The 16843-nt window shown below is 44.2% G+C and overlaps 1 protein-coding gene across 1 annotated transcript in view; it reads left to right on the forward strand.

The window, feature by feature from the left end:
* Window positions 1-99: 99 nt before the first annotated feature.
* STARD13 (StAR related lipid transfer domain containing 13) overlaps window positions 100-16843 on the forward strand; it is a 201953-nt gene continuing 185209 nt past the window's right edge. Inside the window, exon 1 of the mRNA XM_039873031.1 lies at window positions 100-434. Coding sequence (XP_039728965.1) covers window positions 311-434 — 124 coding nt within the window. The 5' untranslated portion in view covers window positions 100-310. The remainder of the gene's footprint in view (window positions 435-16843) is intronic.

Raw genomic sequence — 16843 nt, forward strand, 5'->3', positions numbered from 1 at the left:
CCGGGAAGGAGCGGGGCGCTAGACGGTCGGGGGAGGGGGAGGGCAGGGCGGGGAGGGGAGGGGAGCGGGGAGCGCCCGGCGCGCGGAGGGAAAGTGGGGACGGAGTGGCGGAGTGGACGGAGCGCAGAGACCAACCGCAGGGCGCTCGCGTGGCGACGCGGGACGGGGGACCCATGTCGCGCCGCCGGCGGGTCCCGGGACCCCAGGCGGAGCCCCGCGTCTGGCGTCTGGAGTCGCCGGGAGTCTGAGCTGCGGGCCACGAGGGAGTGGCGGCGGCGAGCCCGCTGGTCGTTATGAGGACGGACCTAAAATGACCAGCAAACGGAAACCTTTGCCTACGCAGCTGAGGCGGTCCATCAGCGAGCAGCTGCGGGACTCCACAGCCAGAGCCTGGGACCTGCTGTGGAGAAACGTGCGGGAGAGGCGGCTGGCAGGTCGGTGCCCGCGGGAGGCCGGGGCGGCGCGGGGCGCGTCGCGCACCCCGGCCCAGCGCCCCGCCGCCCGTTTGCGCCCCCGCACGCGGGGCTGGGCCGAGCAGGCTGCGCTCACGAGCTCCGCGGCCCCGGCCCAGCGCCCGCCCGCCCGCCGCGCGCCCCGCACACCGTGCGCGCCGCGGGGCGGTGGGCTCAGCCTTGCGCGCGCGCTGACAGCTGGGCCGGGCGCTCCGCGCGGGCTGGGAGCCGGAGGGGGGGCGGGGGGCTGACGCGGGCTGGGAGCGGGCCCGGGGTGGGGGGCTGGCGAGTTTCCCTCTGGGAGCCGCGTCGCTTGCGCGAGCCCCTGCACCGCCGCCGTCCACCTAGCCCATTGAATGAATGAGTGCCTAGCCCAAGTGGCCCTCCACGAGGACTGTCCCTCTCCCAGTTTCTCCTTTTCCACGCAGGACACGTCCGCGCGTGTGTGGGAGGGAGAGTCAAGAGACGGCTAGGGAGCTTACCCCAAACTCTGGGAGACCAGACGTCAAGGGTAGGATTTGGAGAAAGGCAGGTGGACAGTCGTTGGTGCGTGTGGACAGCCGCCCTGCTGTGGGTCAGGCTCTCCTCACTTTGGGGTTACAAAAGTGGGCCTCGCTTTTGGAATCGATCGCCCACGAATCAGAGGAAAAGAAGAGGCGATTGCCAGGAGCCAGGGGGTCCTTAAGGATCCTTGCTCGGGGCAGAACGCCGGCCCCTTCCCCAGCTCCTCTCCCAGAGTGCACACTGTGGCCTTACTTCTGCGCACGCTTCATGCGACCGGCTCCATGTAGGGCGGCGAATGCGTGGAGCGGTCCGAGCTTCTCAGGGCCCTGGCTGGGAGCTGGAAGTCTGGTTAGTCACCACATCGTGCCTGCCCCAATAAGGGAAAGTGGCCCTGCTCCACGGAAGAGTGTCTGGGCAGTGTGGGATTCAGGACCACTTTCCCCAAGTGTTAGTTAGACGTTTCAGGAATTGGGAGAAGCGCGGTGGGAAAGGCTGCCCACATCCAGTCTCTGGACCTTGTCGCCTCCTGTCTTTCCAGTGGTATCTGCTGAGTTGGCTCGTGGCCACAGGGGTGGAAGAGAGTTCTAGAGAAGAAGATGTGAGGCCCGGACAGCGGAAAGGATGGGGGAGGGGTGGGGCGTGAGAAGGGAGAGTTCACCTTCTCCTGGCTCCTCCCCTTTCCTTATTGTAGAACCGTAGAAGTATTTTGCTAGATGCTCCGCCCTCACCCCATGCAGCCCGGTCTCTCCCCTCACCCTGACAGCGACCGGCCGTAGATGCCTGGAGTCTGCACCTCCTTATCAACCTAACTGGTCAAATCGGAAGTAGGAGTTATAGATGATCCCAACCCTTACTGTAGTCAGCATGAAATGTTCAACCCGTATTTTCTCTCCGACACAGTGGCCCCATTTCGTAAGCATCCAAGAAATAAACAGATTTTCGGCCCGGACCCAGAAATAAGTGGTGATGACCCCGTAGTTTTGACTGTTGGATTTTTAAGACCTCTAAGTGCATTGCAGACTTCAATTCAAAACAAGAACTTTCCCTGTTATTGTGCTAAATTGTCTAATCTACATAATGGATGATGTTAGAGAAATTTTTGTGGTCTAGTAAACTTCTGTTGCTTCATCACTTCAGAATGCTTACTGCAACTGCCTCTTTCATAGCTTCTGTTAAGTTTGTTAGGTTTGTTAAATCAATGGATCTTCAGGAAACAAGAAGTGTTTCCAGGAGGGCCGCCAAGGCTGTGCTCGCTTTTTATAGAAGCTGAGGCCAAAGATGACTGCAGCCCTGTCTTTTTCAAAAAGAGGTCTGGGAAGGAAGAAAGTGTACGATAAAGACCTAAAACCATCCAGGTTGTCCAGGAAAGCCATTTATCCACGCGAATATTAGACAGGGCTGTTTAGTTCAGGCAGTGGAGAGAAAAAGTTTTGTTTCTGTGAAATAAACCAGAGGTGGAGATTTTAAGATCATGAATGTATAGATGTTAAGGCTAAAAGTGGCTTCAGAATGCTAAGTTTAAGAGTTCTCCCAGTGCGATTATTTATTTTTTTTAAATGAGAAATGAGGATTTAAAGTGTTTAATCAGAATATTAATTTTTGCTTGCCCCTAATCTGCTTACCACTCTGCTAACAGCGGATGCCAGCAGGTTATTCAGCTGGGACCAAACAGTCCTTTTTGAGGCAGGCTTCAACTTCTGCTTCTCTGAGGGAGCTGGGATGCTTGCCACAAAACCAAGCCAACTCAGTGAAGGAGCTTTTAGATGCAAATTGATTTTCTTGCTAAGGTAGCTAAAATATGGAACTTTGGCCATGAGACATTGAAATACTTAAGTTATTAATGTTGGCATTGATTCCAGGTGAAAATGTTCTTCATTTGTAAAAGTGTTCTTTATATGGTTCAGTTCACAATATCAGAATAACTAACTATACGAGTGTACCCCCAGAAAGCTGTGCCCCACCAAGAGATGATACGAGGCTATTGGCTAAAAGGAAACAATAAACAAACAAACAAACAAACTTTTTTTTTTTTATCAGATAAAGGTTTTGTGCTGGGACTTTCTAAATGTCTCTGAAATTGTCTTCTCATTATCCTTAGTCAATAGAACAGGGTTCAAAGTGCTTTATAACAGACTTACGCTTGTTGTCTAGTGGATTCTGAAGCCATTTGATTATCTGTCTTGCCTTTTTACATTCCAAGGAAGGAACTCCTTATTCTAACTCAATCTTCTCTTCATGAAAGACTGTCTTATCAATGAAACAGAAAGACAAGAAGTGAAACCGTTTAAGCATATTGAAGCTTGTGGATTTCTGTGCTGTGGACCATAGTTAGGAAGGAGGAGATTATATGTAATTGAAAAAAGCCTTTCTTAACACATGTCACAATGACACAAATAATGAGACCGACGGAAGGATAAGAGCTGAATGATGCTTCAGCTGGTTAATTTCATCACACAATTAGAGAAGGGAGTTTAAAGAAGACCTGAAATTGAGAGCTCTTGGCTTTCCAGTTCTGTATAGTAGCCGCCAATTTTTCATCAGATTGTGGCATTTTTGCCAATGCGTACTTCTTAATTTCCCCAGACGCTAATCCTCATAAGGGGCAGCAAGAGTTTTTCTCACCCATCACCTCAATATTGATTATTGTAATAATGGTGGTAATTGTCGTTTATTCCCAAGATGGCAAAGTTACTTAGTGTTCAACACAGGATTCTAATTCGGTTTGTCAGAAGTCAGAGGCCATCTGTGCTCATTTTCTGTTACATCACACTGCCCCCTTCATAGGCCTTAGGGGGACACATGGACCTCGAATCCTTTTTCTAAAGCTCTCTGTCACTTGCAATTAGTTTAAAAATAAAGAACAAAGTTAACTGAGTTAACTGCTCTTTTTCTAGAGTGACAAACAGAACCCTGGTACCTAAAATGGCTTGTCCCCTAGTCATCCTATTGGGCTGGGCAGTGTATAGGCTTACAGAGATTTGAAATGAACAGATAGCCATACATCTAGCTTGTTGGGGGCCTTGTGTAGTGTGCCCTGCCCATTGCCATTGCTACAAGAAGCCAGGGCCTTCAAGAATGAGATGCTGTCATAAAGTCTGAATGCAGGTTTCTTCAAGGTGGGTGAGTGACAGGTTCTTTTGGCTTCCCCGGATCCCTAATCAGCCACCACTGGTGATAATTCTTAGCTTTTATAGAATTATTAAATTTTCTAGGCAGAAGCATACCCTTTAGCTTTTGGTGTTTGTAAGTAGTCTGAACTATTATTCAAATGTTAAGGTCTGAGAAAATCCAAATGAGTTTTCTAAAGCTTTCTGCTCCTTTATTTTAAAGCCCTACTCTATTTTAATGGAAATGTAATCCATATGTTTGATTCTTTTATACCCCTATAACAATATTTAGGTAGCTTGTGAACTAATTGATGTCCAAGTCTTTTGATCTCTTTTACAGCCCCATTTTAAATAATTTCTCTTAGACACAGGAAGTTATATTCCTGCCAAGAATAAACTAACTTAAAACACTGAAAAGTTTGAGTTTCGTTAGAAATGCTAATTCCACCAAATTTTAGTGAGTTCTTGTCATGTTAAGACAGGTTCGTTCATCCTCAAAGTCAAGAGCAGCATCCTGTGATGTGATGTAAACATGAGATTGGGACTTTAATGCAGAGTGGGATTGAGAACAGAACATTGGCCATTAAAAAGTCCTCATTAAAATCTAAATGTGTTCCATGATATCGAAAAGTACAGGATGATACTGGCCGATCCTTTTCATGTATTTTATATCAGTATCCTTCCTTATTTTTTTTATCACTTTACTGTAAAGAACAGGTCATCCTACTCTGTCGGTTTGGTTTTTTTTAACGTCTCTTAAAAAGGGAGTACGTTTAGATGTGATTTATATTAACAATAACGAAAAAATCCAAGTCAAGTAAATATACAGTTAAAAATCCGAGGAGAGCCTATCACTTTCATCAGGGTCCTCAGCTTTAGCTGTTCACAGAATCATCTGAAGACTTTCAGAAATATCCACAGCCTGGCCGCCTCCCGGAGATTCTGGTTCAGTTCAGATGGGCCCGGGGATCAGTATTTTTTAAAGCTCTAAAGATGGTTCCAGTGGGCAGTCTGGGCTGAGAACCTCTGACTTACGTTAACTACATATGGTAACTTGCAGAAGTCTGTGTCTAGGACAACATCGTATTTTAAGCTCCTAAGAAAAGTTTTGTTTGAGTTCGGAATGAGCTCATCAATTTGTATGGACAGAAAAAACAAAAACAAAAACAAAAACCAGTATGCCTTGAGAATAATGACAAAAGTCGGTACGAGTATGGAGGGAGATGTCAGCGGTGTGAGTAGGGTCAGGTTATTAAGATCAGTCAGGTGGACCTTATTGCCAGGGCAAGAAGTTTGGGTTGGGTTCTGCGTGTGACAGGAATCAAAGGAATTTAAGCAGAGAAATGACGAGACCTGAATAAATTACTACTGGAGTGGTCCAGGTGAGAGGGAAACAGTGGAAGGGACTAGGGTGATAGAGACAGAAGTGGAGAGAGAGAGACAGACTGGGAACATGTCTTGGAAATGGAGACAGCCATGCTGGCAGGTTGGTTGCTGGAGGTGAGGGAGAGGGATCGGGGATTCCTAGGTTTGTAGTGGCTCTGGGCTCAGATGGGGGCAACTGGTAGATTTGCATGTTGCAATCGCAAAAGAAACTTTTTTTTTTGGGTGAGAACGCTACTTGAGAAGTGAGGAGTTCTTCTTTGGCCAAATTAGGCCAAATATGTCTATTAGACGTCTAAAAATAAAAGTCAAAGAGTTGTATGTACAAGTATAGTTTTAGGAGAAAGGTCAAAGCCAAGGACGTAGGTCTGGGAGTTGTCAGCATACAGTACTGCTCACAACACTGTCCCTAAATTCAGCATTCTCATAGCAGAACAACAGCAGTGCTATAGTGAATAATCTTCTGTGACAGATTTATTTATTTGGTCCTAGAACTGTAGAAAAAAATTTTTTAAATCATAAAAAAACACATCTAACTAATAAAATATACCTTTTTAATTTAGAAATGATATTGCAAAGTAAAAATAAAAAATTTTAACAAACATCTAAAGGAAATGCTTCCCAAGGTAGACCCCATATGTGAAAAATTAAAATATAGGTAATTAAGTAAAAATGGTCTTAGCACGAATACCTCTGTGGTCACCCAAAACTTGTTGGCCCCACTTAAAAGGCAGAAAGAACTTTGTATGGAAAGGTGACTTCTCCAGCGTCATGATACTTAGGACTCGTCTAATCAAAGCTGAGCTTGTTAACAGCAGTTCTGTATGTTGACTTTTCCAGTATTGCATTTGTTTACTGACTTTTATCAGTACGATTTGTTCATAATGAAGTTAATTGAAGGGAAATTTCTCAGAGAAAAATAGATCACAGCGTCGTAAATTTTTGCGTAAGGGAAGTAACTTAAACTTGGCCTAACCTATCTGCAGTAAGCTAGCTAACCCTTGGCAGTAACAATTTCCTCCTGGAATTAAAGCAAAGAAAGGACCATGTTCATTAATTGCTGGTCGTGATTCTGCCCCATTAGTTGACTGCAATTCCTTGAGTAGACCATTTGATACAATTTTTACGAGTCACCAATTTGATCATTTAGACATGGAGCACACGTCTGTGAAATTAATATATACTCCTCCTTCACGTGTTTTAGATCTTAGCATGAACAAAACAATTTATAAAGAAAAAAAATTGCTTAGAGACCTTGTAGTTTTCTGGGGGTTCATCCAACAGGGTATTTCTACTCTGCTGTTTTGCAAGTTTAGTGATATTGCAAAATGAAAACAAAAGTGTTTTGAAACTGTTACAACATTCCTGGGCTTTTTTCAGAATCCTTGAATGTTTAGTGGAGTTGAAGGACAAACATTTTTGTCACGTTTGTAGTTAGTCAATAAGTATTTATTGAGCCATGAAATAGCATCCTTGTCAAAGCATGTTAGGACTGTGCACAGGATATTAATTCAGTGCTGTGGTTTTATCCTGGCAAAAAAATTTTATTAAGCTGCTCAAATCACTTAACTCATCTATTTAACCAGAAATAGAGCAAGCTTTCAGAAATTGCAAAAAGACATTATAGAATGTGCCGTGACTACACAATATCATATTTGCAAATCTGCTGTGTCAAACATCTTACATTCTCAGGCAGAATATTTCCTCAGTAACATTTTTTTCCAAAATAAAAATTTCAGAATACTATGGTTCTGTTATTTGGTATAATAGAGAATATTTTATCTATATTTCATCATGGCATGCTCTGTTTGTTGAATACTTCTTTCTCCTTATGTAAGAAATTAATGAACAATAGAGATAATGGTTCTGCAACTCCCAGAAATTAATATATTTACTAGCAATGACATTAACTTGGAAAATCTCATGTGCGTCTTATCCTCTTTCTAACTGGATAAAGTAGAAACATTTGCAGGTTTCTTGAAGGATCATCGAAAGTTTTTTCTAATGACAGTTAATATTTATCATTAGAATAATATCTGAAAAGTGCAAATATTTGAATATCTTGGAAGTATAAGAGTATAAGTTATTCAATCTGTTGCCTCATGGGGTGGTCCCAGTGACATCACAGAGATAGCAGGGTAGTGCGTCCCTCTATGGCCTGACATTGAGTTGCATTCATCACAGAACTCTCCGAAAACAATGACAGAATACACCTCCCTGAGCCAGAGGAGTTGTCCCCAGGGTCTTGTAAATAAATTGCATATTTATTTTAGTCCCAAGAAAAAACTTCATAAGCAATAGATACAAAAGAAGAACAATTGCTAGAGTGAAAATAAGCCAAGAAAAGCTTTTACATATTTCAACAATTGTCTTATAAGCTGTTTATTCTTTCCTGGAAAGGAAGAAGAGAAGCTTTGTACTGTTTGATTTCAAGCCCTTAAATCTAAATTAGAGCAATAATGACAAAAGAAAAAGTGTACCCTTAACCCTTTAGAGTAGCACTCTAATGGTCGAAAACGAATTGAAACCGTTTGAGATAGCATCACATGTATGAAATCACACCTGTGTAATGGTGATTAACATCCGTGAAATCAGTGTCCGTTCATTTGTGACATTGATATAAATCTTTGCCACATCTCTGGCTGCATTGCTAGGAGCACCCATGGCCCAAGAGAGTAAACGCACATTGTTTTACTTTTGTTTCATCTGAACCATGTGGAGGAGGGCGGGGTCGGTGGCGTTGGGGCATGACGGAAGATCACAGGCATGGCATCGTGATCTAGTGGTTCAGAGCAACTCCTAGCACCAAGACTACATGGGTGAGACTCTTATCTCCACCTTAAGCAGTGGGCCCTTGGGCAAGATAATTAATCTCAGTGTTCTTCAGTTTCCTCTTCTTTAAAAAGGATAATAAGCATGGACCTTATTTTACAGGGTGGTTATGAGGATTAAATGAGTTAATGTTATTAAAGCATTTGACATAATGTCTCGCCCCTAATAAACACTGGATAAAAGTTTATTTAAAATATAGATAGATGTACACGTAAGTGGAGAATTGAGCAGCAGAGACATATTTCCTGGAAAAGCGATGCTTTCGGCTCTCCTTAAAGCACCTGCTGACTTCAAACCTGGATTCATCTGCCTGTTTCCATGTCTTACGAATCTATCCTGGAGCCTGTGATCAGGGATCTCTGAGTGCTGGCAGTAGCTTCACTTCCTTGCCTCTGACTGGGATCAAAAATTCAAATACTACATATGTTGGTAGCACAGTTGGGAGCGTCTTGTGTAAATCCATTAGTGTTACAGCATGAATCATATACTAACGTTTTGTCTTTCTGGAAGATCATCAGTTATGGTTTGTTCATCAAAATCACCATCAGCCTTAGAGCTACACAGCCAAGAATGAATTCTCATGTCCTTGACCTAAGTAGGATTTGATGGAGACCTAATTAAAAACGAGAGAAGTTGGACTAGATAATCCCGAAGGTCCCATTTATTAGCTTAACGACCAGTGGCTCCGTAAAACCAGCCTATGCAGCTCAAGGCAACTAAATGTCCTAAGTCTTTTCGTTCCCTTTCTGTGTGGATTTTTAGGGTGTTCTCAGAGGGGAGAAGCCCAGAGTTACAGCTCAGGAGGCCTGCCATGTCGTTCCCCACGCAGCTCTGATCACCTAGCCTCCATCAACAGCAGCAACGTACAACTGTTGCTTCCTGTCATTGGAACTGCATCTGCCAGAGGTGGAGAAGGAACAGGGAAGGGCACAAGCCAGGAGTCCAGGGCCTGCAAACACCTGTAGAATCTCAGTGGTCCCGGCACCGCACTCAGGTGGGGCCCCATGCTCAGAAGGGTCTCGCACTTGGTTCGATGCTCTGTTGTTGCCATATTCAAATTATTAATAATTGTCGAATGGCCACATTTTTATTTTGTACTGGGTCTGGCAAATGACGTAACTGAGCCCGAATTTGGGGAAACCCAGCCTCTTATAGAACCGTGCCTTTGTCTGTGAGTTCACCTTCATTGGTGAATTTGGTGTTATTTAAGTAGGATAAGTGACATACATAATCACAGGATACTGGATCTGGAAGTGACCTCAAAGCTCTGTGCCCTTGCCTTTAGGGAACGTGACCCCCTAAGAGAGAAAGAACGTGTTTTTTATTATTATTATTATTATTGTTTATTGATTCTGATAGAGTCTTTATGAAATAAGGCAATAGCACCACCCGTCGTTTACAGAGTTATGATTATATTTTAGTCATTACACATGTTGAAGCAAATATTTTATTTAGTTTTTTTAAAGTACTGCGGTGCTTCGGGTACAATAGGACATTGGGACAAATTACAACTCTTGGTATGCTAGATTTGAAGGTCCAAGTCCTGCTTGGATAACTTAAACTGCTTCTTAATTAAAAATGTGTTTACAATACCCATAATAGATTAATTCATTAAACCACTGCTATTAAAATCATTAAGGCTATTTCCTGTGTAGGTTTTACCTAGGGCTACTTACTCAGACGAGGAAATTGGGAGAGGTGGTAATAAAGCCTATCATTTATCACCAGGGATTTCTGGCACATTTCTGCCAATATCTTATTTTGTCGTCATGTCCATCTGTGTGAACACGGAAGCTGACTAGAGTCTAGTCTCAGAAAGCCGCATTGGCTAAATCCTCCTTTACAACAGAAGCTATACGTAGACATCCTCTCTGATGATGTAAAAAGAAAAAAAGATGTTTTTCCTTTGTTTGGAAGTTAAGTTCATTATTGAACGCAAAGTATTTCTGGGCAATTGAATAAAGAGAGTACATGTATTTTCATTTGCTCTGAAGCTGCTTCAAACAAGAATGTATTTGAGTAGTTCTGAATAATAAGGCAAATAAGTAGGCAGATTCTGGCCCCCCGGCAGCCAGCTGTGGGCCATGTTGGAAGAAAGGAGACCTGCCTGACAGCATTGTCCTGGCACCAAAGTGGGCACAGGCGGTGGCCCACGAAGACAAGCAAGTGACAGTGCTTGCCCGTTCTGTGTGTGTAGCACAGTCGTGGGAATTCAGAAACTCAGGCTCTAGGTGTCACTCGGGACACGGTCTCCCGTGTCAATGCTCGGACATAATGGTTTCCTCGTGCGTATTTGCCCTTGGGCCATAATCTCCTCGACGAGAGGCGAAGGTCTCTTTCACGGTGGACGGTCGATGCCGTCGCCCTGGCATAGGTGTTGAGAAACCGAAGGGTGGCACTGAACGCTTGCTGAGGGAACAAATGGATAATAATTATAACGTCAGCAGCCGCCCTACAAGGGACCCTGCTGTGTGTGTGCCTGGCGTTGGCTGAGGATTTGATGCGTTTTCTCGGTTTATGCTCGGGCTTCGAGACAGGTCCTACCATGGTCACTGTGGCACACCCAGCGGCTTGCCGCGATTTAGAATAAGCCTTCCTCTCAGGGCCCACGAATTAGAAAACAATTGGAAAAATGATTCCTCCCCTAAGAAGAGCAGCCCCGTGGACATGCGGCCAGGTGCGCGTGTCTGGGTTGAATGTTAGCATCCACGGACCCCCACGGCGCACTGGGCCTCATATTGTCCCCACTTTATTATGAGGACGCTGAGGTCGACAGGGCAAGTAACTTGTTTAAGGCCCATAACTGCTGCTTGTAGCTGTGTGGATTGTGGGAGTGACTTGTAAGATTTGCGAGATCCTGATGACTCCAGGACTCGCACCGGAAGCCCAATCTAGCGCTTAGCTGTTCACGGTGTCGTAGTGACGACACGGAACCGTTTTCAGAGCTTGCTCCAGTGTCACCTCAAGAGATGGGAGCTGACTGTGGCTTTCTGGCATCCCAGGGCCCCCATGATCATAACGACGGTGATTAATGATGATCCTGAATATTTGTGTACCACTTTACAGTTAAGTGTTTTTCCATGAAGGCAGTATAACAGTGGTTTAAAATCAGTAGGTTCTCACAAAAGTCCTTTGAGGTAGGCAGTGGAGGGGCCTTAGTAAGATGATGAGGATGAGAACAAAGACGTGACTGCCCAAGGCCAGGGCGGGCTGAGGGCGGTTTGAATCCAGGCTGCCACCCCAGGGCTCGCCCTGCCAGCGGCACCTGCCTGCTGTCCTGTGTGAGCTCTGCTCTGTCGCATCAGCTGCTGTCACCAAACCCACTGCTCCCAAACCTGACGGAGCGTCAGAACCATGGGAGAAGCTTTTTGAAACACAGCCCCCATCTGTGTGAGTGTGTGTGTGTGTGTGTGTGGCAGGGTAAGGTGTGTGCATTTTTAACAAGCATCCCAGGTGACCTTCGTTGTTGGTTTGCAGCCTGCCTGGCACTGTCCTCTCACCAGTGACTGCTGGAAATGCTTTTAAACTCTCGTGGTGACTTCAGGCTCCATGCCTATGCCACGCAATGTCTGATACCTTTATCTCCCGTCTGCCTACCTAGATCCCACCCACTGACAAGGACCGGCTTAAGTTTTTCGCGATTTGTTGCCAGCGCCATTATGGTTATTCCCATCCCCGCCTCCCCCTGACCTCCCCCTTCAGTATGTGAGTGCCCCTTGGGGGCTGGAGGGCGGCAGAACAGTGGGGGCCTGCTGTGTGTCAAGCCCCTGAGTCAGTGCTTTTCCACCTGTCGTCTGTGAACCATCACAGCGAGACGCCGAGGTAATGATTATCATCCCTGTTTTAAAGATGGGGTAAGTGAAGATACTTGGCCGAGGCCAGCACGCCTAGTAAAGTGCAGAGGCTCATCTGGCTTCAAGCTTCTGCCTTTCTGCTCAGTCTGCTGAGTGTTTCAGTCTGGATCTTATCTTACCAGCAAGATTTCCTTGATATAGAATAGAGAAACTTTGTCTTACATTATAAAAAAATCAGCCTTTACCACCTACTGTATAATCCACACGGTGAAATCACCTAGTTTTTGAAGAAATAAAAAAAACAAATGCCTCTCCTTTTCGGAATCATTTCCTAGCAAGCTTCAAAAAGGTGAATGGTATTGATGGAGACGTGACATTTATTTATTCGAGCTCTTCAATATCACAAGGAAATCCTGGGCAACATTCTATCCTCTTCTTTCTTTTAACTAAAACAAACAAACAGACAAACAAAAAAACATGAAATGTTGGAGCACATGAAATCCTTATGGATTCTCTTTTTCGAGCCATCCAATTTACAAGAGTTGATTGAACCTCGCAGAGATTTAATTAACCTGTTCCAGGTCACATATCTCATTAGTGATAAATTCAAGATGAGAGTCCAACTCCACGTTGCACTGACTTTTGGGATGACAGGTGAATTACTTCTTGGCCGCCCATTCATAAGCAAAATGCTCATATCCGAAATCAGTCTGGGGTCCAAACTTCTGGAGGGAAGAACGGTACCTTACCTTCGAGAACAAAGGCAGTCCCACAAGATTTGTTCGTAAGTATTTGTTGGTGGCCTGAGGCACTGTCTCGGTGACCAAAGGAATCCTATTGCTCCCTCCTAAATGCTGAGTGCTCTGGTGGCCCCCAAACACTGCCTGCTCTACTGTGATCCCACCCCTAGGAGTCTGGCACACTGGTCCGCCTTGTGGAGTTGAGTGAGATAACCTTCCCTGACCTCCAGCCTCCTTCCAGGGTGCACTTGGAAATTTTCGTTTCATAGCTAAGAAACCTAACCCTATTGTATTGCGTGTTAGGTCGGGTGAGGAAAATGGAGAAAGCATAGTTGTCATTTAAATATTGATTTTTCAACTGTTTAACATAGAAATGTTCCCTTTTAACCATTTTTTAAAATTACGGTACTAATAAAAAAAAATGAGGTGTTTTTTTTTTTTTTTTACTCCAATTTCATTTTCTAACTTGCTCGACAAATATTTATTAAGCACCTCCTGTGCAAACACTGTCCCGGCTACTGGTGATCTGGTGGTAAACAGACACAATCAAGACCCTCGTTGGACTTCCATTTGAGTAGGGGAGAGAGAGAATAATAAACAAATACGCAATAGGTCAGTGTTCTAAATAACGCATTATAAAGAACGACACGCAATGGGAAGAAACTAGAAGTTGAAAGGGAGTGCTATTTTGGGTCTGATGGCCAGAGAATGTCTCTCGGGGTGGCGGGGTGTGGGGGGTTGGCATTGGAGCAGAGACCTTCAGAGATCTGGGGGGAAGAGGGAGGAGCAGAATGTGGTCGCTTCTGGAGCGGGAGCACTCCGCTGCGTCTGAGGAGAGGCAAGCGTGTTGGAGGGGCCTGGAGTGCCCTGACTGGGCAGGAGAGTAGGGGCAGGTAGTCAGGTCCTCTGTGGCCTTATGGCCTGGGAAGGAGTCCCAGTATCATCTTGGGTATTATTGGCTGTGAATTATCTGGCATATGATGTAAAAGTTGGAAAGAAGAGACAATAGAGCTAAGAGCGGAAGCGGAAAGACTTTGGAGAGGCTTCCCGGAAGTATCAAATTTAGTTCATGTGTCAGTTATTAAAAAAATATATATATTTAATTGCTAGTCCCATGAGGGCCAATGCTTAATTAAGAGGAGGGAGAGAATGACCTCTGGCCTTCAGTTTTTTATGCAAATGGGAGGAATTAGCTAGATTCATTCATCTGTTCAGAAACTTTCATTTAGCATCCCAGATGCTGTGCTATGCCATGCACTGGGACTGAAAAAGATGAAAAGACACTAAGTCTCACCCTCCAGGACTTATGCAAAGGGCAGTAGTAGAAGAACGCGCAGGGCGCAGAGGCACAGCGGAGGATGAGCAGAGGATGGCATGCTGAACTTCGCCTGGCTCTGCGGAGCGGATGCCCCCTGAGCTGGGCCTTAAGGAGAAAACTTAAAGAACAAGCACTTGCGAAGAAACGGAGAGCGTGAAGCAGCATGAGTGGTTACTCTACACTCCTGGACTTCAAGTCAAGAAGGAGAGCGGACGAGGAAAATGCTGGAGCGGCGGGCAGAGACCGGATGATGAGCTCGTGGGTCTCCCCCACGACTTCCGGTGCTATCTCAATCTGTAAATGCTTTTCTAACTCTCTAGGACTTGATGATTACGTGAATCTATTTTCCTTTACCCACTAATGTTTGGTATAAACATCACAAGCCCCTGTTTATTTTTATATCCATCTTTTTTTTAAGTTCCCCGGTTCTCCAACTTTAAAGAATAACCATGAAAGCCTCTTTTCTCGCATAGACGTTGCAAGTCTCCTGTGGCTTTTAAAGATGACTTTCGTTAAATTAGCAGAACCTACAGGAGCTCTTGTGAATTTCCTGCTTCCAGGCTTGCTTCTGGAGTCTTCTTCACACCAAATATAGGTGCGGTTGCTTGGATTTGCCAATTTAAAGTTAAAGCGAGTGTCCGGTCTGGTGTGGCATGTTATGGAGAGTCGGAGGTCTGTAATTTCCACAGTGAAACGAATAAGACTTCTTGATCAATTTTTTTTCAGAGGGTTTTTGGGCCATAGTTACTTAAAAAGGATACCCTTGAAAAGAGGTCCCATATGGATCTGGATTTACTCATTCATAAGCATTTATTGGTGACCTCCTTTACTCGAGATTGCCTACCAGGTACTGGAGACACAAAAATAAATGATAAAATCCTTTCTTTGAAAGAACTCACAACTATTAATTCTTCTTATAATTCTTAGAAGAAATCTTAGAATTCTCTGACTGTCGTCTACGCACAGAATGGTCAATGGTTAAAGGTTTTATAGAATTTCATTAAAAATAGTTGACCCGTGATTATGCATCAACTCAGCCTCCTATGGAAAGCTGGATTTCTCTGCCTGACATACTGACGAGAGCAAAGGGGGAAGATGTCAGAAGAGAAGAACTAATTCATGCGGCACTTGAGAAGCTCCACTGAACAGCTGCATTGTGGCACTTACCCTTTTTGTCACAAGGAGTTGTTTTTTGGAATCCTCAGATATCTGTGGTCGCCCAAGGGCTCTTCAAATGTCACCAGGGCAACAACAAAGTAACACACATGAAGCAGCCCCTCTGTGGCGTTCTGTATGGAAAGCACTGAATTAAATTATTGCATAACGAATCATCTGCATATGAAAGGCACTGAACTGTTGGAGAACCCAACTGAAAACAATGCTGAATTTGATTCCTGTCTCCACTGATAACTTACTGGCACCCTCAAAAATCTCCCTGTGACCCGAGTCCCCTATGTGGAATGTGAGAAATATTAATACAGTACTTCTGACCTAAAGGGATTGAGAGCTAAATTGGGGAGATTGTTGAGATGGTTAGAGGAAAACGGCCATCTGTCCTTGAACCCCATCCCTATTACCCTTTCTTGGTCAACCTTTCAAAAAGATTAAGGAATTTCCCAGTCTGCTCGAAACCATTGCTCCCCACCATGGAGATCCCAGCAAACTCGACAAACTCTACATTGACTGAGTCCTTACCAAGTGCCAGAGCCTGTGCTAAGTACATCACGTGCATCATTCTGTTTCGTCCTAATGACCTGTAGTGTCAATATAATTAGCGTTCTCATTTTGTAATGAAGACATTTAGACTCGAAAATGTGTGTGACCCTTGGCGTGGGTTCACAAAGCAAAGGAGGATTCTGAAGCAGAGATTGGAACCAGGTGACCTGTGTCAGGAGCCCCTGAACCTCTGTACACATCGGTTTAGAGGGAACTGTATGTCACGTCGCATCCTCCTTCACTGTGATACCTGGCTACGCCTTAATCTAGATACCATAGGTAGAAATCTTTACAGTATGGAAGTTTTTTCTACAGACTAAGTATATTAACGCAAGAAAGCCTGTGGAGAGACAGTATATGAAAAATAAACAACATGCGATATTTTAGGCATGATTAAACCAAAATAAGACAGATTTTGAAGTGTACTGAAATTCTTACATTTAAGTGATATTGTCATTAGTAACCCACCCTTTTATCCCAACAATGCTTGAAACTCTTCTCAGGAATTGCCAGGTCTTACTCCTTTTAGGCTGCATGTCAATTTTGGGTTCACTGATCACCTTCCTTTCATCAGAGTTGACCGTGAAACACTTAAGTATTTTAAAGAACAAATTCATTCTCAAAGTGGAAAAAAAAAAAAAAAATGGCACCACTAGCATGTACTTGAAAGGACAGATTTTCTCCTATTTAAAAATGTTATTTATTTCTAATTCTAAAATTAACATGGTGATTATAAAACTAACATGTTGATTATAAAACTAACAAGTTGATTATAAAAAAGCACCCAAAGATAATCACTACATACTTCTAAAGTATACTCGAAAGAGCATCTTGAAAATGTTTCAAGCAGGCCAGCCAGCATTTTAAAAAATGAATGTGGCCTCCCAAGAGAATTCCTTTAATGGAGACAGCAGACACGTGGCTAGTACAGGTATTTTTAAATGGTAACATTGCTTTATAACCACACATTGTAAGACTGAAGCACTATTTGTGATAA

Source organism: Pteropus medius, unplaced genomic scaffold (genome assembly GCF_902729225.1).
Source record: "Pteropus medius unplaced genomic scaffold, Ma_sr-lr_union100, whole genome shotgun sequence".
Classification (NCBI taxonomy): Eukaryota; Metazoa; Chordata; class Mammalia; order Chiroptera; family Pteropodidae; genus Pteropus; species Pteropus medius.